Here is a 15,408-nt window from a genome sequence, read left to right as displayed (position 1 = left end):
TACCCGCCCCTTCTCCCTCCTGTGAGCAGTGACTGGTAACACTGAAATGTTCCTGGACGGGACAATACAGAATTAGGAGGAACTCCATGAATCAATAGGCAGTTGAGATCATCAATCATGCTTAGGGGGATGACCCAAAGCTCGCTCTGCGTACATTGGAAACAGCAGGTCTAAGCCAGCAAACAGCTAAAGCAGTGTTTAGCAGAACTTAAATACAAGTGTAAGACATATCTCTCACTATTTGTCTAAGGAAGAGCAGTACACAATAGCGGTGAAACGATGACAGCAGTAGTGTTATATCAAAATATGTATTTTTGTTCTTTAGCGAATATAAATTGAGTCAATAGCTGAAAAACAGAAGGTATTTCCTTTTATGCAACCAAATGAAAATGCTTTTATAAACAATAAGTATATGTACAAAAAGTCAAGTCATTCGAATGAGGCGTTCACAGAATGCCACATATACACAATGTGTGAATACATTTCATAAATGAAAATATGTTCAGTTTGCAGTCGCTGTTTACTTGGGCAAATGCACCAGCACTTCCACGTGATTAACAGGAAAGAATCCAGATTCATAGTTTAACATTCCTTCGAACCAATTGTCGTCAAGCTGGTTTGTTAAGGTAATGATGTCACCTTCCTTAAATCTAAGTTCACCTTCATTTTCTGGCTCAAAATCATAAAGAGCGCGGCAGCACGGTTGATCCAATTGCTCCGAAGAACCTGGGTATATTATAAAAAGGAAGGCGATTTATTTAATGTTAATTATTTATCAATTTTTTAATTTCTAAAATATCTTCGACACAGGTGTACATATGGTATGTCAACATTGGAAGAAACCAATACCGTTGGCTTCTTGTAATCATTAGAAATGTCTTCACTTTATTCATATTGATTTGCATTTAGCTGTGACCTCATTCTCTGTTTTTTTTTTTAAACCACAACGGTTTCTCTGCGATCTGCTACTAGATGACATTGAACCTGCCTATTTCTGTTCATCCAAACCACTCACAATAATACATCTTCACTTCTTTTCCCCCCCCCTGACATCCGTATATCATGGCAAGTGCATTGGAGTTCAGTCGGTAACTCGATGATGATATTTACTTGATCCCTTTCAGTCACATGTATCTGCTTCCATCTCAACATTCGCAGATCAAGCTACACCTTCCTTGCCACGCAAGAAAGACCCTGATCGTCCTGGCAAACCCGATTATTATAGAAGCTTAATCTTCAGTCTCTTTAAATAGTCCTTCACAATCGAAATGTTAGGACTCGCGTGAGCCACATTCTCCTCACCTCTCGGTTTCCCTTGAATTGCAACTGCTGTTTCTCATACAGCTGGTGACATACTAAGGTCCTGTTACCCATCCCAGGAAGATTCAAGTAGAGCAGACTAACCTGCAACAATTATAAGCCGTATTGATTCTCCGCCTACAGCTTTATGCCTTAAGTATTCCTGAAGTTACTAATCATATTTGTTGTATCTTTTTTCTGAAAGTAATAATGCTGCTCCAACACTGCATTGTTTTAGTTATATGCGCCAGCTGAGCTAGCAGTTATACACTCCATATCACACGGTAGCATGTAATAATATCAGTTACAAAAATATTGTTTTGCAAAAATCACATTCCCACAACATCTTTTACAAAATCCTCGTTTTTCCTTATCATATTGGGCAACTTTAATATCGCAGTTTAGTGAAAAATGAAATTTCGCCTAAATATATATACATATAAAACTGCACTTTAAAACGAAGATGCACATAGATTTATTATCAAACACTGGCGGTCACCACTGTGTAAATATAATTAAGTCAGCGTTTCCATAGAAATAGCATTTTTTCCACTAATAACCTTGGCGCCATTTGACGGATCACAAACATTCCACAACAATGTTTATCCAACTCACCTTCCACCTTTAGAAGAGAGAGCTTGGTACCAAGCAGTCTGTTTTTTTTTCTTTTGTTTTTTTGCTAACGTGGTTCACAATGGTGATGTTATTGTCCAGTGTAAATCCGAACGATTTGCATTCGGTAAAAGGTGAGGTTCGGCGTTGTCAATGTACGTGTCATCAAGCCTGTTTTGTATTGCATCTTGTTTATTTTTCTTGGCAAATAATAGACATTTTGTGTCAGATGGTTTGAGTTTCAGGTAGACGCTGGATAATCTAAAAATCATTGTTGGCATTCACTCATTTGTTGGAAAATTATTAGCCAGGAATATTGGTTGTCCCTTAACATCAACCTCATTTATTTAGAAACCACAGTGCAAGACAGATTTCTTTTTTTTCACCTTTTAAATGCGTCAGTATTGACTTGCTCCTCTTTAGCTTGATATCTTTTTTTGACAAGATGACCTTTAGAGCAGCCAACCCATCTCCATATTTTCTAATTTAATTTACACCTTGCACAACACCACCCATACGTCACCTTTCCCCATTATACTGTCCCTTAACAGGGGTGCAGCATTTTCTGGCATCTGAATTAGGCTTTCTTATTTTGGTGTCAAACCGCATTGTGAATTGTGCAAACACTTGTTTCTGGAATTATTGCGACACTCCAAGAAACCCTTAACCCCTTCGCTGCCAGGCCTTTTACCCCTCCTGTTCCAGGCCTTTTTTTTGGCTATTTGGGGCAGTTCGCGCTTAGGCCCTCATAACTTTTTGTCCACATAAGCTAGCCAAGCCAAATTTGCGTCCTTTTTTTCCAACATCCTAGGGATTCTAGAGCTACCCAGACTTTGTGGGTTCCCCTGAAGGAAGCCAAGAAATTAGCCAAAATACAGTGGAAATTTCGTTTTTTTTCAAAACAAATGGGAAAAAGGGGCTGCAGAAGAAGGCTTGTGGTTTTTCCCCTGAAAATGGCATCAACAAAGGGGTTGTGGTGCTAAAATCATCAGCTTCCTAGCTTTCAGGAACAGGCAGACTTGAATCAGAAAAACCAATTTTTAAACACAATTTTGGCATTTTACTGGGACATACCCCATTTTTACGATTTTTTGTGCTTTCAGCCTCCTTCCAGTCAGTGACAGAAATGGGCGTTAAACCAATGCTGGATCCCAGAAACCTAAACATTTCTGAAAAGTAGACAACATTCTGAATTCAGCAAGGGGTAATTTGTGTAGATCCTACAAGGGTTTCCTACAGAAAATAACAACTGAAAAAAAAAATATTGAAATTGAGGTGAAAAAAACAGCAATTTTCCTCAATTTTTTAATCTCTAACTTTTTCCTGCAATGTCAGATTTTTGAAAGCAATATACCGTTACGTCTGCTGGACTCTTCTGATTGCGGGGATATATAGGGCTTGTTGGTTCATCAAGAACCCTAGGTACCCAGAGCCAATAAATGAGCTGCACCCTGCAGTGGGTTTTCATTCTATACCGGGTATACAGCAATTCATTTGATGAAATATAAAGAGTGAAATAGCTATCAAGAAAACCTTTGTGTTGGAGCTGGCTTTTTGACAGGGTCATCCCCAAACTTTTTGCCTCCCTCCTATTTTTTATGACCTGTTGTTGTTGGCTTTTTACCTCTGGGCACTATGCTCCCTGTGTAAATTGTACTATTGATTGGTTTATCCATGATTGGCTATTTAATTTACTTGTAAGTCCCTAGTAGAGTGCACTATATGTGCCTAGGGCCTTTAGATTAAATGCTACTAGTGGGCCTGCAGCACTGGTTGTGCCACCCACTTCAGTAGCCCCTTAACCTTGTCTCAGGCCTGCCATTGCAAGGCCTGTGTGCAGTTTCACTGCCACTTCGACTTGGCATTTAAAAGTACTTTCCAAGCCTAGAACTCCCCTTTTTCTACATATGTCACCCCTAATGTGTGTCCTTGATAACCCCTAGAGCAGGGTGCTGTGTGGATAAAAGGCAGGACATGTACCTGTGTAGTTATATGTCCTGGTAGTGTAAAACTCCTAAATTCGTTTTTACACTACTGTGAGGCCTGCTCCCTTCATAGGCTAACATTGGGGCTGCCCTCATACATTGTTGAAGTGGCAGCTGCTGATCTGAAAGGAGCAGGAAGGTCATATTTAGTGTGGCCAGAATGGTAATACAAAATCCTGCTGACTGGTGAAGTCGGATTTAATATTACTATTCTAGAAATGCCACTTTTAGAAAGTGAGCATTTCTTTGCACTTAAATCTTTCTGTGCCCTTCAATCCACGTCTGGCTAGGTTTAGTTGACAGCTCCTTGTGCATTCACTCAGACACACCCCAAACACAGGGTACTCAGCCTCACTTGCATACATCTGCATTTTGAATGGGTCTTCCTGGGCTGGGAGGGTGGAGGGCCTGCTCTCACACAAAGGACTGCCACATCCCCTACTGGGACCCTGGCAGACAGGATTGAACTGAAAGGGGACCTGGTGCATTTCTTAGACACTCTTTGAAGTCACCCCCACTTCAAAGGCACAATTTAGTATAAAACAGGGCCTCTGCCCTACCTCATCAGACACTTGCTGGAGAAGAAACCTGAACCAGAAACTACATCCTGCCAAGAAGAACTGCCTGGCTGCTCAAAGGACTCACCTGTCTGCTTTCTACAAAGGACTGCTGCCTTGCTGTTGGCCTGCTGCCTTGCTGAACTCTTGTCTGGCTGTAAAAGTGCTCTCCAAGGGCTTGGATAGAGCTTGCCTCCTGTTCCCTGAAGTCTGAAGAGAAATCGACTCAACGCCTGCCGTGAGAGCGGAACTTCGACGCACAGCCCCGCAGAATGACGCACAGCCGGAAAACAAGCAGGAGAATCCGCGCACAGACCCCAGGACATCTGGTAATCCCGCGACCCACAGAAAGAGACTGTCCGTGCGCCTGAAAACGACGCACAATTTCCCTGCGTGAAAAATAACAACACAAGTCCGTGTGTGCTGGGGAGAAATCGACGCGCAAACCATTTTTCAACGTATCTCTTCTTCTGTGGCCCTTTGCGGAGATTTTCCACTCCAAACCAGGTACTTTGTGCTTAAAAGAGACTTTGTTTGCTTTTTAAAGACTTAAGACACTTTATATCACTTTTTAGTGATACCTTTACAAATTCATATTGCATCTTTGATCGTTTTGACCTGCAAATACCCAGATAAATATTATATATTTTTCTAAACACTGTGTGGTGTATTTTTGTCGTGCTATATTATGGTATTGTATGATTTATTGCACAAATGCTTTACACATTGCCTTCTAAGTTAAGCCTGACTGCTCGTGCCAAGCTACCAGAGGGTGGGCACAGGCTAATTTTGTATTGTGTTTGACTTACCCTGACTAGAGTGAGGGTTCTTGCTTGGACAGTGGGTAACCTGACTGCCAACCAAAAACCCAATTTCTAACACTTTGTATTTCCAAAATGGGCACAAGATAAGGTGTTGAGGAGCAGTGGTTATTTGCACATCTCTGAATTCCGGGGTGCATACTAGCATGTGAATTACAGGGCATTTCTCAAATAGACGTCTTTTTTACACACTCTCTTATATTTGAAAGGAAAAAATGTAGAGAAAGACAAGGGGTAATAACACTTGTTTTGCTATTCTACTGTTTCCCCAAGTCTCCCGATAAAAATGATACCTCACTTGTGTGGGTAGGCCTAGCGCCCGCAACAGGGAATGCCCCAAAACACAACGTGGACACATCAAATTTTTTGACAGAAAACAGAGGTGTTTTTTGCAAAGTGCCTACCTGTAGATTTGGCCTCTAGCTCAGCCGTCACCTAGGGAAACCTACCAAACCTGTGCATTTTTTAAAACTAGAGACCTAGGGAATCCAAGATGGGGTGACTTGTGGGGCTCTGACCAGGTTCTGTTACCCAGAATTCTTTGCAAACCTCAAAATGTGGCTTAAAAAACACATTTTCCTCACATTTCGGTGACAGAAAGTTCTGGAATCTGAGAGGAGCCACAAATTTCCTTCCACCCAGCGTTCCCCCAAGTCTCCCGATAAAAATTATACCTCGCTTGTGTGGATAGGCCTAGCGCCCACGAAAGGAAATGGCCCAAAACACAACGTGGACACATCACATTTTTTCACAGAAAACAGAGGTGTTTTTTCACAAAGTGCCTACCTGTGGATTTTGGCCTCTAGCTCAGCTGGCCCCAGAGGGGGCAGAAATGGCCTAAAATAAATATAACCCCCCTGGGGAGCGACCCTTGCCTACGGGGTCGCTCCCCCTGCGTGACATTGGCGCAAAAAAAAAGATCCCCGGTGCCTAGTTGTTTCTGCCCCCCTTGGGGCTGATTGACCTAAAATCGGCCGATTTGCCCCCAAGGGTGGCAGAAATGGTATAAATACAATTTTCCCCCCAGGGGAACAACCCTTGCCTAATGTGTCGCTCCTAATCTCTAAAAAAAAAAAAACAACCAAAAAAAAACCACCAAAAAACTAAATCCCCGGTGGCTAGTGGTTTCTGCCCCCCTTGGGGGCAGATTGAGCTAAAATCAACCGATTTGCCCCCAAGGTGGGCAGAAATGGTCTAAATACAATTTGCCCCCCCAGGGGAGGGACCCTTGCCTAATGGGTCACTCCCAATCTCTAAACAAAAAAACAAAAAAAAACAAAAAATTAGCCCTGGCGCCTAGAGGTTTCTGCCCCCCGAGGGGGGGGGGGGTGGGGGCAGAAAAGGCCTTAAAAAAAAATGCCCCCCCTGGGAGTGACCCTTGCCCAAGGGGTCGCTCCCTTATGCCAATTTCCATATAAAAATAAAATCGCTGGTGTCTAGTGGGCGTTTCAAAAGCCGGATTGCTTTGCAATCCGGCTTTTGAAACGCTGAGAGAGACTTCAAAGGGAAGGAAATACCTTTCCTTCCCTTTGAGGCCTCTCTCGGCCTCCTCCACGTGATCGGAAGGGAAATGCAAAGCATTTCTCTTCCGAGCGCGCTGGAAGCAGAGCTTCCAGCGCGAAGGAGGAGGCCTCTGTGACAATCAGCGCGCGATGCGGGATTCCCCTTCCATCCACGACCGGGGGGTGTGGGTGGAGGGCACATGGTGGGGCGCTAGCGTTCCCCCCCCGGTTCCCGGGTGCAGGACGAGGTGATCTCATCCAAGGCACCCGGGAACCGGTGCCTTGGATGAGATTACCTAGTCCAAGGCACCGTAGGGGTTAAAGGGACGCTGTACAGAGGTGTACATTGAGGAACGGGAAGGCTGCCTGTTACCAATGGCAAGCATAGTGGTTGTGTTTGTCTTTGGTAGCTCATGAGCAGTTTAAACACAACATTGAACAAGGCCTACCTCGTAGTTGTCATCTCATCTTGATGAATACACAAATTAAATTTTTTATGTATGCGAGAGAATGAAATTCTGCTTACAGTGTTCCCTTTTTAGTTGCCTTTGGGGTCACACCCTCCACATTCAAATGTTGTTCTGTTTTATTTGGCCTCCTGGTAATGATAATAAGGCCAAAGGATGCCAAGGGGATTTTCGCAGACGCACTTTTATAATGAATTATCTGAAAAAACAGTTTTTGAAAAGTTTAAGCTGTACAGCATCTTTGGCTGAGGTCCCTGAGGCTGTGAGGATTGCCAACCCACTAGTAAGTAATAAACGGTTAGTAAAATGTATATGTATTGTTTTTAGATAACAAGAAGACTTGTTGGGTGGCCGAAAGATTTTCATGCACATAGTTTATTGAAGGAACACATTTTAACAAAAATAGTAAATGCACAACCCAGCAATAAACCACCAACTAATCACATATTGTGTCTATAATACATTTTACTACATTTCTCATTTAGAAATGACAAAGAAATGAAAAGATCTTCAGTTATTTTTTGTAGGACTGGATTGTTTTAATGAACTATATAATGGACTTTGATGTAGCAGACATTTTAGTACCGTCCCTCATTTCACAGTGATCATCTATATATGACAGGTTATGCATTCTGTTAATCAAAGTACTTATAGTTTGTAAAGTGAAGCACTAAAAAGACATGTTTGGTGTGCATTCACCTTAGACTAGTCATTTAAACTTATGTGGTATACAGATTAATTGACAAGTTTGAAGAATTAATATCATTAATGTATATTTTGGAGTCCAATCTAATCTGCATAAAAAAAATATATTACATTTCTGATCAAGTGTTTTAAATTTGTATGCAAAAGTAGAGAAATGCAGTTCTGCCCCACGTTGACTGAAATGTATTAACAGTCACTTCACTTAGTGTAACATGAATGCTAATAAAAAAAAATTAATACTGAATTTATAGTTTGCATATAAGAAATGTTTTATTTGATTATATTAATGTGCTGTTTTAATTCACTTGCATTAGCCTAAGTGAGGCCTGCTAAGCCCTGTCTTCGGTACTGTGCAGAAAATGTCATCTTGCTAACATGTACCTTTCTTCCAGGTTTCGTTCCCATGAGAATGCTAGCTTGGTAATAGATGTCTATTATTTTACACATAGTTAGTTTAGGAAGTAGTCCTTGAGGATGGAACATTTAGGACTGTGGACTGACAATATCTGCAATTGTTGCAATCTTGCATGGAAGAGTGCAGATGAACACAATTCTCATGAAAAACCTGAGAAACCACATCAATGTTTCAAGCTTGAGTCACATGATCAATTTTTATTGGATGTTACCCCTTCAACGTCATGTGGACTGATGAACTGGTAAATCATTTTGCCCTCTGAATATACTGTTCCCCAGCTGGACTTTGGTCAGAATCTAGAGGAGAAGAAGCCGAGCCCTTTGGCCCCATCCCATGCTGCTTGCTGAGCCCACTGGACTTGGAGAGGTATTGTCCTTTCTGCCCTTGCCCCTTTGAAATGCCTTGCTGCGATTTAGAGTTTTCCCCTGACCCTAAGAAAAAGACTTGACCGATCTTCTGTTATGCTGAAGTCTTCCCTTTTTACTTACTTTTGCCCACTCTAGCTAGCAACCAGTTGCCAGAGATTAACTTTTTCCAAATTCCTTTTGCTCCTTTTGTCCTTTTTTTAAATGTTGCCCATGTGTTTTGCCCTTCACATGTTATTTCTTGATTGGTAAATCTGTAGGATTTTCCCTTGCACAAAGTAGTTGAACCTTAGTGATTTGAACTGCCTTTATGCTTATTAAAACTAAGCAATTCTTGTTTTTGGTATATCGGGTAATTTTGCTAATGTTCAGCATCATATTTGTTTAGTGCCTAGTTCTGCTAATGTTGGTTCACTTGAGCTTGTTTCATCACCTTGGCCAACGCTTGATGATACTGTATCTTTATAATTTTGTCTCGAGAATTATTTACATTACTGACCCCTTAACTTTATTCCTGACTGGAGCTTTCCTTGTGTGTCCAGATTGGTCACCATGTGTAATTGAATTGGTTTATATTGAAACTTGTTGTCTGGTTTTCCACACCCCTTATGCTAGGTCCAAAGTTCTGTTGACCTTGTCAGAACTGCTCCACCAAGTCTGACCCCCCCCCCCAGACGTTTCCAGAGAAAGATTGCTTCAAGATGTTTGTTTTCTGGAGTCTGAGTGTTTCAAGAAACAGGCTGTCTCTGCATCTAAGGATGTGTTTTCTACTTCTGGAGTCTGAGTGTTTCAAGAAACAGACTGTCTCTGCATCTAAGGATGTGTTTTCTACTTCACTGTGGGACAGAAAGTTGGGTGTTTTCCAAATATAGGTGGTCATTACAACCCTGGCGGACGGTGTTAAAGATGCGGTAATACCGCAAACAGTCAGATGGACAAAAAAAAGGGAATTATGACCCTGGTGGAAACCGCCAACAAAGACAGCCACTTTAACACTTTGCCCGCCTGGCGGTACAGACAAGCAGCGCGGCGGTCACCGCCAACAGACAGGCGGGAGACAATGTACCGCCCACAGTATCACAACAGGCCAATCCACCACCTTTTCCGGGGCGGATTCACCGTGGATAAAAACACGGCGGAAACAGCTTTTGCTATGGGAAAACGGTCACCTTAACATATCCCACGAGGAACGACGACTCCATGGACCCCGAACTCCATATACTACCTGCCCTTGTCTTTCTGCTCCTTCACGACCAACAGCGACGTAGGCGCAGAAGATACCGGTGAGTACAGCACCTATGACACAGGGGAGGCAAAAGTTAGGGGGACACCCACCAAACACCCCCACCCTCGCATATTACAACATACACACCAATGCAGTCACAAACATCACAGTAACAACCCCCAATTCCCCCGGAAGAATGCAAAGACAATGCGAATTTCGGTCAAACTTTGTAATGTGCCAATATACATGTCATACAAAAATAAACAAATATATGTATACTAAAATCACTCTTATTTACATATATACAATCCGAGAAGTAGTGCAGATATGTACACAACAATGTCCGTGCACAAACAGTCCAAAAATGCATGGGCGAGGCCCACAATAGATACCTGACCAAAATCGGAGAGAACACTGCGGTGCATCAGATAGAAACACTACAGGCACCTCAGGGGGAAGGGAAGGAGGGGCACGTCAGCCACATAAACGCAAAGCCAGATCCACAACGGGGCTCCATGCCCATTGATGTATCCTGGGGAGTGCAAAGCCACAGTCTCTCAAGTCTATACAGTGGGTGGGTTGCCCACTGTTACATCCTGGGGAGTGCAAAGCCACAGTCTCTCAAGTCCATACAGTGGGTGGTTTGCCCACTGTTCAATCCTGGGGAGTGCAAAGCCACAGTCTCTCAAGTTGATGCAGGTCCATACTGATACTGGGGGGTGACTGGTGCCCAGACTGGATGAGTCTCCCCGTGAATGGTAGTGTCCTGTCACTGTCCCAGCTGCACATGGGATAAGGATGCCTGATGTGTTGGGCCATTCATTCCTACCCGGTGCATTGCCCTCTTCAGCAGTGCTTTGACATGGCGGTCTTTGCCCTCTTCAGCGGTGCTATGACATGGCGGTCTTTGCCCTATTCAGCGGTGCTATGACATGGCGTTTCAGGACTGTTCAGCGGTGCTTTGACATGGCGGTCTTTGCCCTCTTCAGCGGTGCTTTGACATGGCGGTCTTTGACCTCTTCAGCGGTGCTTTGACATGGCGGTCTTTGCCCTCTTCAGCGGTGCTATGACATGGCGTTTCAGGACTGTTCAGCGGTGCTTTGACATGGCGGTCTTTGCCCTCTTCGGCGGTGCTATGACATGGTGTTTCAGGACTGTTCAGCGGTGCTATGACATGGCGGTCTTTGCCCTCTTCAGCGGTGCTATGACATGGCGGTCTTTGCCCTCTTCAGCGGTGCTATGACATGGCGGTCTTTGCCCTCTTCAGCGGTGCTATGACATGGAGGTCTTTGCCCTCTTCAGCGGTGCTATGACATGGCGTTTCAGGACTGGTCAGCGGTGCTTTGACATGGCGGTCTTTGCCCTCTTCAGTGGTGCTATGTCATGGCGCTTCAGGACTGTTCAGCGGTGCTTTGACATGGCGGTCTTTGCCCTCTTCAGTGGTGCTATGACATGGCGGTCTTTGCCCTCTTCAGCGGTGCTATTACATGGCGGTCTTTGCCCTCTTCAGCAGTGCTATGACATGGCGGTTCTGATACGGACATTGGTGTGTGGCATGATGATTTCCACACTGGACATTGGTGTGTGGCATGACGATTTCCACACTGGACATTGGTGTGTGGCATGACGTTCCATCATTGTCCAGCGGGGCTGTGGCATCCTGGCCCCGCCTGGGCTGTGACTCTGGCGGTGGTCTCTGTACCAGTGTCGATACTTGAGCCCTCCTGGGCTGTGACTCTGGTGGTGGTCTCTGGACCAGTGACGATACTTGAGCCCTCCTGGGCTGTGACTCTGGCGGTGGTCTCTGGACCAGTGACGATACTTGAGCCCTCCTGGGCTGTGACTCTGGCGGTGGTCTCTGGACCAGTGACAACGGTGCTGGCGGTTGTGTCTGGACCGCCGGAAATAATGGCGCACTTCTCCGCCGTGACACTCACAACAGGCTGGGCAGACTTCCTCTGGACCTTTCCCACCTTTTTTGGAGTTACAGCTGACTCACCAATCGCCTTCAATACCATTTCACTTGTTGTCCCACCAGGAGTCTTGCCACGGTCCCGTCGTCCACTCTCCAATTTCGGAGCCTTTACAGGGGGTAGGCTGCCTGTGCCTTGGCTCCGGGTCCTACTGCCTGCCCTGGTGGACGGTGCACTCCAAAAACCTTGAACAGGCACCACTGGTCCTGGAGGCTTTTTGGCTGAGGCGCTACGACGGGACTGATGAATTGGAGGGAGGGGGGTGGGGGCAAAAAGCTCAATTTGACAGAGGGACAGTTTCTGACGAACACTGGGATGGGTAGCTGGAGGGGGTCTGGGAGTGGAGGAAGAGGAGGTGGTTGTAGGAGGTGTCACTTTAGCTGTTTTAGGTGCAGGTGCAGGTACTGGAGGCTGTCGTGAGGTGGATGGATGTTGGGTGAGTGATTGCTGGCGTTTGGGTACTTTGGGAGGGGGCGTCACAGACACACTGGGAGAGGACACAGGGGACGTGTAAATGACAGTGGAGGTGGTGAGTGCAGGTCAGCGGCGTGTGGTGCTGGGTGTCCTGGTGCGAGTCCTAGTGCCTGTAGATGTGGTGCATGCCGGTGTGTGTGTAGACGAGACTGGGAGGGAGGACGGAGAAGAGGAGGAGGGGGACACAGTGGAGACAGTGGATGTTGCAGTGTCTGTATGGGTGTGATGCTTGTGTGAGTGCTTGTGGTGTGTGTGGTGCCTATGTTTGCTTGAGCTACTTGGGTGTGTTGACTTGTCTGCATGCTGGTCTGTAGGTGTGCTTGGGATGGGCTGGGATAAAGGGCATTGGGTCTGGGTGGAGGAAGTTGGAGGGGGGAGGCTGGACACAGGGACAATTGCTGCCATCGTTGCTGAGGCCAGAGATTGCAGGGTTCGCTGAAGGGCAGCCTGACCAGAATGAATGCCCTCTAGGAATGCATTACCGTGTTGCAACTCCCTTTCTACACCCTGGATGGCATTCACAATGGGAGACTGCCCAACAGTGAGTGACCTGAGAAGGTCAATGGCCTCCTCACTGAGGGCAGCAGGGGTGACTGGGGCAGGGCCTGAGGTGCCAGAGGCGAAGGTGATGCCCACCCTCCTGGGTGAGCGGGCACGGGGCGAACGGTGAGGGGCTGCTGGGAGGGCGGTGCTGGTAGGGGGAGTGGCGGCTGTACCTGTAGAAGTGGGGTGCACAGATGGTGCCCCCACCACAGGGGGCCTCACATCGGCGGACGAGTTTGTGTCGCTGGTTGGTGATCCGGTGGCCGACGTGAAGCTCCCCTCGCCCTCCGTCCCACTGGTGTATTCAGAGTCTGTGGTGTGGCCCTCCATGGCCATGTGGGATGCAGCTCCCTCGTGCTCCGGTGCCACTGTACCTCCGCCTGTTGATGCTGATGTAAAAAACGGACAGGGAGAGCAGGAAAAGGGGGGGCGACAGAAGAAAGAGAGTTTTAGTACATGGCATATCGCTACCGTTGGCGGACAAGACAGACGCAGCAGCCCATGCACAACGCCACGCTCCTGCCCTCTGCACATGCAATTTCATGGATATGGGATACATGGCAATGCTGGAAATCTGCGCACATGGATGCCACAGGGGCAACTATACCTCAACTTGCTAGTTTTCTGAGGTGGGGTAGAGTGCCACATGGCCTACATTACGGAGGGGCCTTGCCTAACTAACTCGCCCTGGCCTATGGACACCCACAGCCCACCTCCCCCACCCACACACCGTCACTGCACGCAAAGTCCACAGAATAAGTTTGTACTCACCCCCTTGTGTCTGCTGTGATGACCTTAAGCGCCCATCCAACTCCGGGTAGGCCACCGCCAGGATCCGGAACATCAGGGGGGTCATGTTACGACGGGCACCCCTTCCACGTTGGGAGGCCATCCCCAGCTGAGCCTCCTCCGTCTTCTTGCTGCAGCGGCGAATGTCCTCCCATCTCTTCCGGCAGTGGGTGCCCTATCTCTGGTGGGCCCCCGGGGTCCGGACGTCCTTGGCGATGGCATGCCAAATGTCCCTCTTCTGGTGGGCGCTGACCTACATGACATGCACAAGGGAAGAGGAACAGTCATTACCAATTGCACCATCAATGTGTGTGGCACCCTCCATACTCTGACCATGTGGCCCATTTATTCCCATGCTTTACTGTAGTATGACTTCTACCCCCTTCCCTCTTCCACCCAGCCCTAGCCCCTACAACGTGCTCCCTGTGTACTAACCTGTTGGTCTGGAGGACCGTAGAGTAGCGTGTACTGGGGGAGGACCCCATCCACAAGTTTCTCCAACTCCTCCGATGTGAAGGCAGGGGCCCTTTCCCCAGACGCAGCAGCCATCGTCGCTTCCAGACCGAGGTCACAGCAGCACTAGCAGTGTAGGTCCTCTCCTGTCGAAGGTCAGGTATCTAGTGATTGAAGAGATAGAAAATGGCGGTGACGACCGCAGCGGTTACGTCTGCGGCGGGGCGCATCATCACCGCCAGCGCACCTGTTCATTGGCTCCTGGGACCCATAGGGTCCATTGTTAACTAATGCAGCATTGCGCCGTGCTCTACGACCGCCTACCGCGACGGTGTGCAACGCCAGCGCTGTTACCCCACAATCCCATTGTCCCAGTTTAGAGGTCAGGCAGCCGCCATTTCAGGGGCCCACATGGATTCATTTTCAAATGCGTCACACATACTGAGGCCTACACTCAACACACATACAGGAAGGGTTTATTGTCTGGGGTAGTCTTGTGTGTGACTGTGGGTACATACCTGGAGGAATAGTGACTGTTTCTTCGCTGTTGTCCTTTGTAGGCACCGTCAGCTAGGACATATGAGAAGATGGCGGAATCCGCCGGTGTACCGACCGCTGGTGGACCTGTTGACAATGGAGGAGCGACATTTAATCGTGACCTACAGGTTTGACCGTGCCACAATCCAGGAACTGTGTACCCAGTTGGAGCCAGAGCTGATGTCACCAATCCGCCATCCGACTGGAATCCCCTCTGACGTGCAGGTGCTGTCAGTGCTCCATTTCCTTGCAAGTGGGTCATTTCAAACAACAGTGGCCATGGCATCAGGGATGTCCCAGCCTATGTTTTCCAACGTCTTGTCCAGAGTGTTGTCTGCCCTGCTGAAACACGTAAGGAGATACATCCTTTTCCCTGAGGTGGAGGATTTGCCTACAGTGAAAGGTGACTTATATGCCCTTGGACATATCCCCAACGTCATAGGTGCCATTGATGGGACCCATGTAGCTCTGGCCCCCCCGCAGGAGTGAACAGGTGTAAAGGAATAGGAAGAGTTATCATTCTATGAATGTCCAGATGGTGTGTTTGGCAGACCAGTACATCTCGCAGGTAAATGCTATGTTCCCTAGCTCAGTGCATGATGCCTACATCCTGCGCAATAGCAGCATCCCTGAAATGATGGGTGAACTCCAGAGGCACCGTGTATGGTTATTGGCGGACTCTGGTT

At 46.8% G+C, this 15,408-nt stretch overlaps 1 protein-coding gene across 1 annotated transcript in view; it reads right to left on the bottom strand.

Moving 5' to 3' along the window:
• Nucleotides 1-348: 348 nt before the first annotated feature.
• SH3GL3 (SH3 domain containing GRB2 like 3, endophilin A3) overlaps nt 349-15,408 on the bottom strand; it is a 529,409-nt gene continuing 514,349 nt past the window's right edge. Inside the window, exon 7 of the mRNA XM_069222567.1 lies at nt 349-726. Coding sequence (XP_069078668.1) covers nt 521-726 — 206 coding nt within the window. The 3' untranslated portion in view covers nt 349-520. The remainder of the gene's footprint in view (nt 727-15,408) is intronic.

The sequence above is a fragment of the Pleurodeles waltl genome, chromosome 3_1 (genome assembly GCF_031143425.1).
Source record: "Pleurodeles waltl isolate 20211129_DDA chromosome 3_1, aPleWal1.hap1.20221129, whole genome shotgun sequence".
NCBI classification, from domain to species: domain Eukaryota; kingdom Metazoa; phylum Chordata; class Amphibia; order Caudata; family Salamandridae; genus Pleurodeles; species Pleurodeles waltl.
Note: the sequence above shows the minus strand (reverse complement) of the source record. Positions and strands in the feature narration are given on the sequence as shown.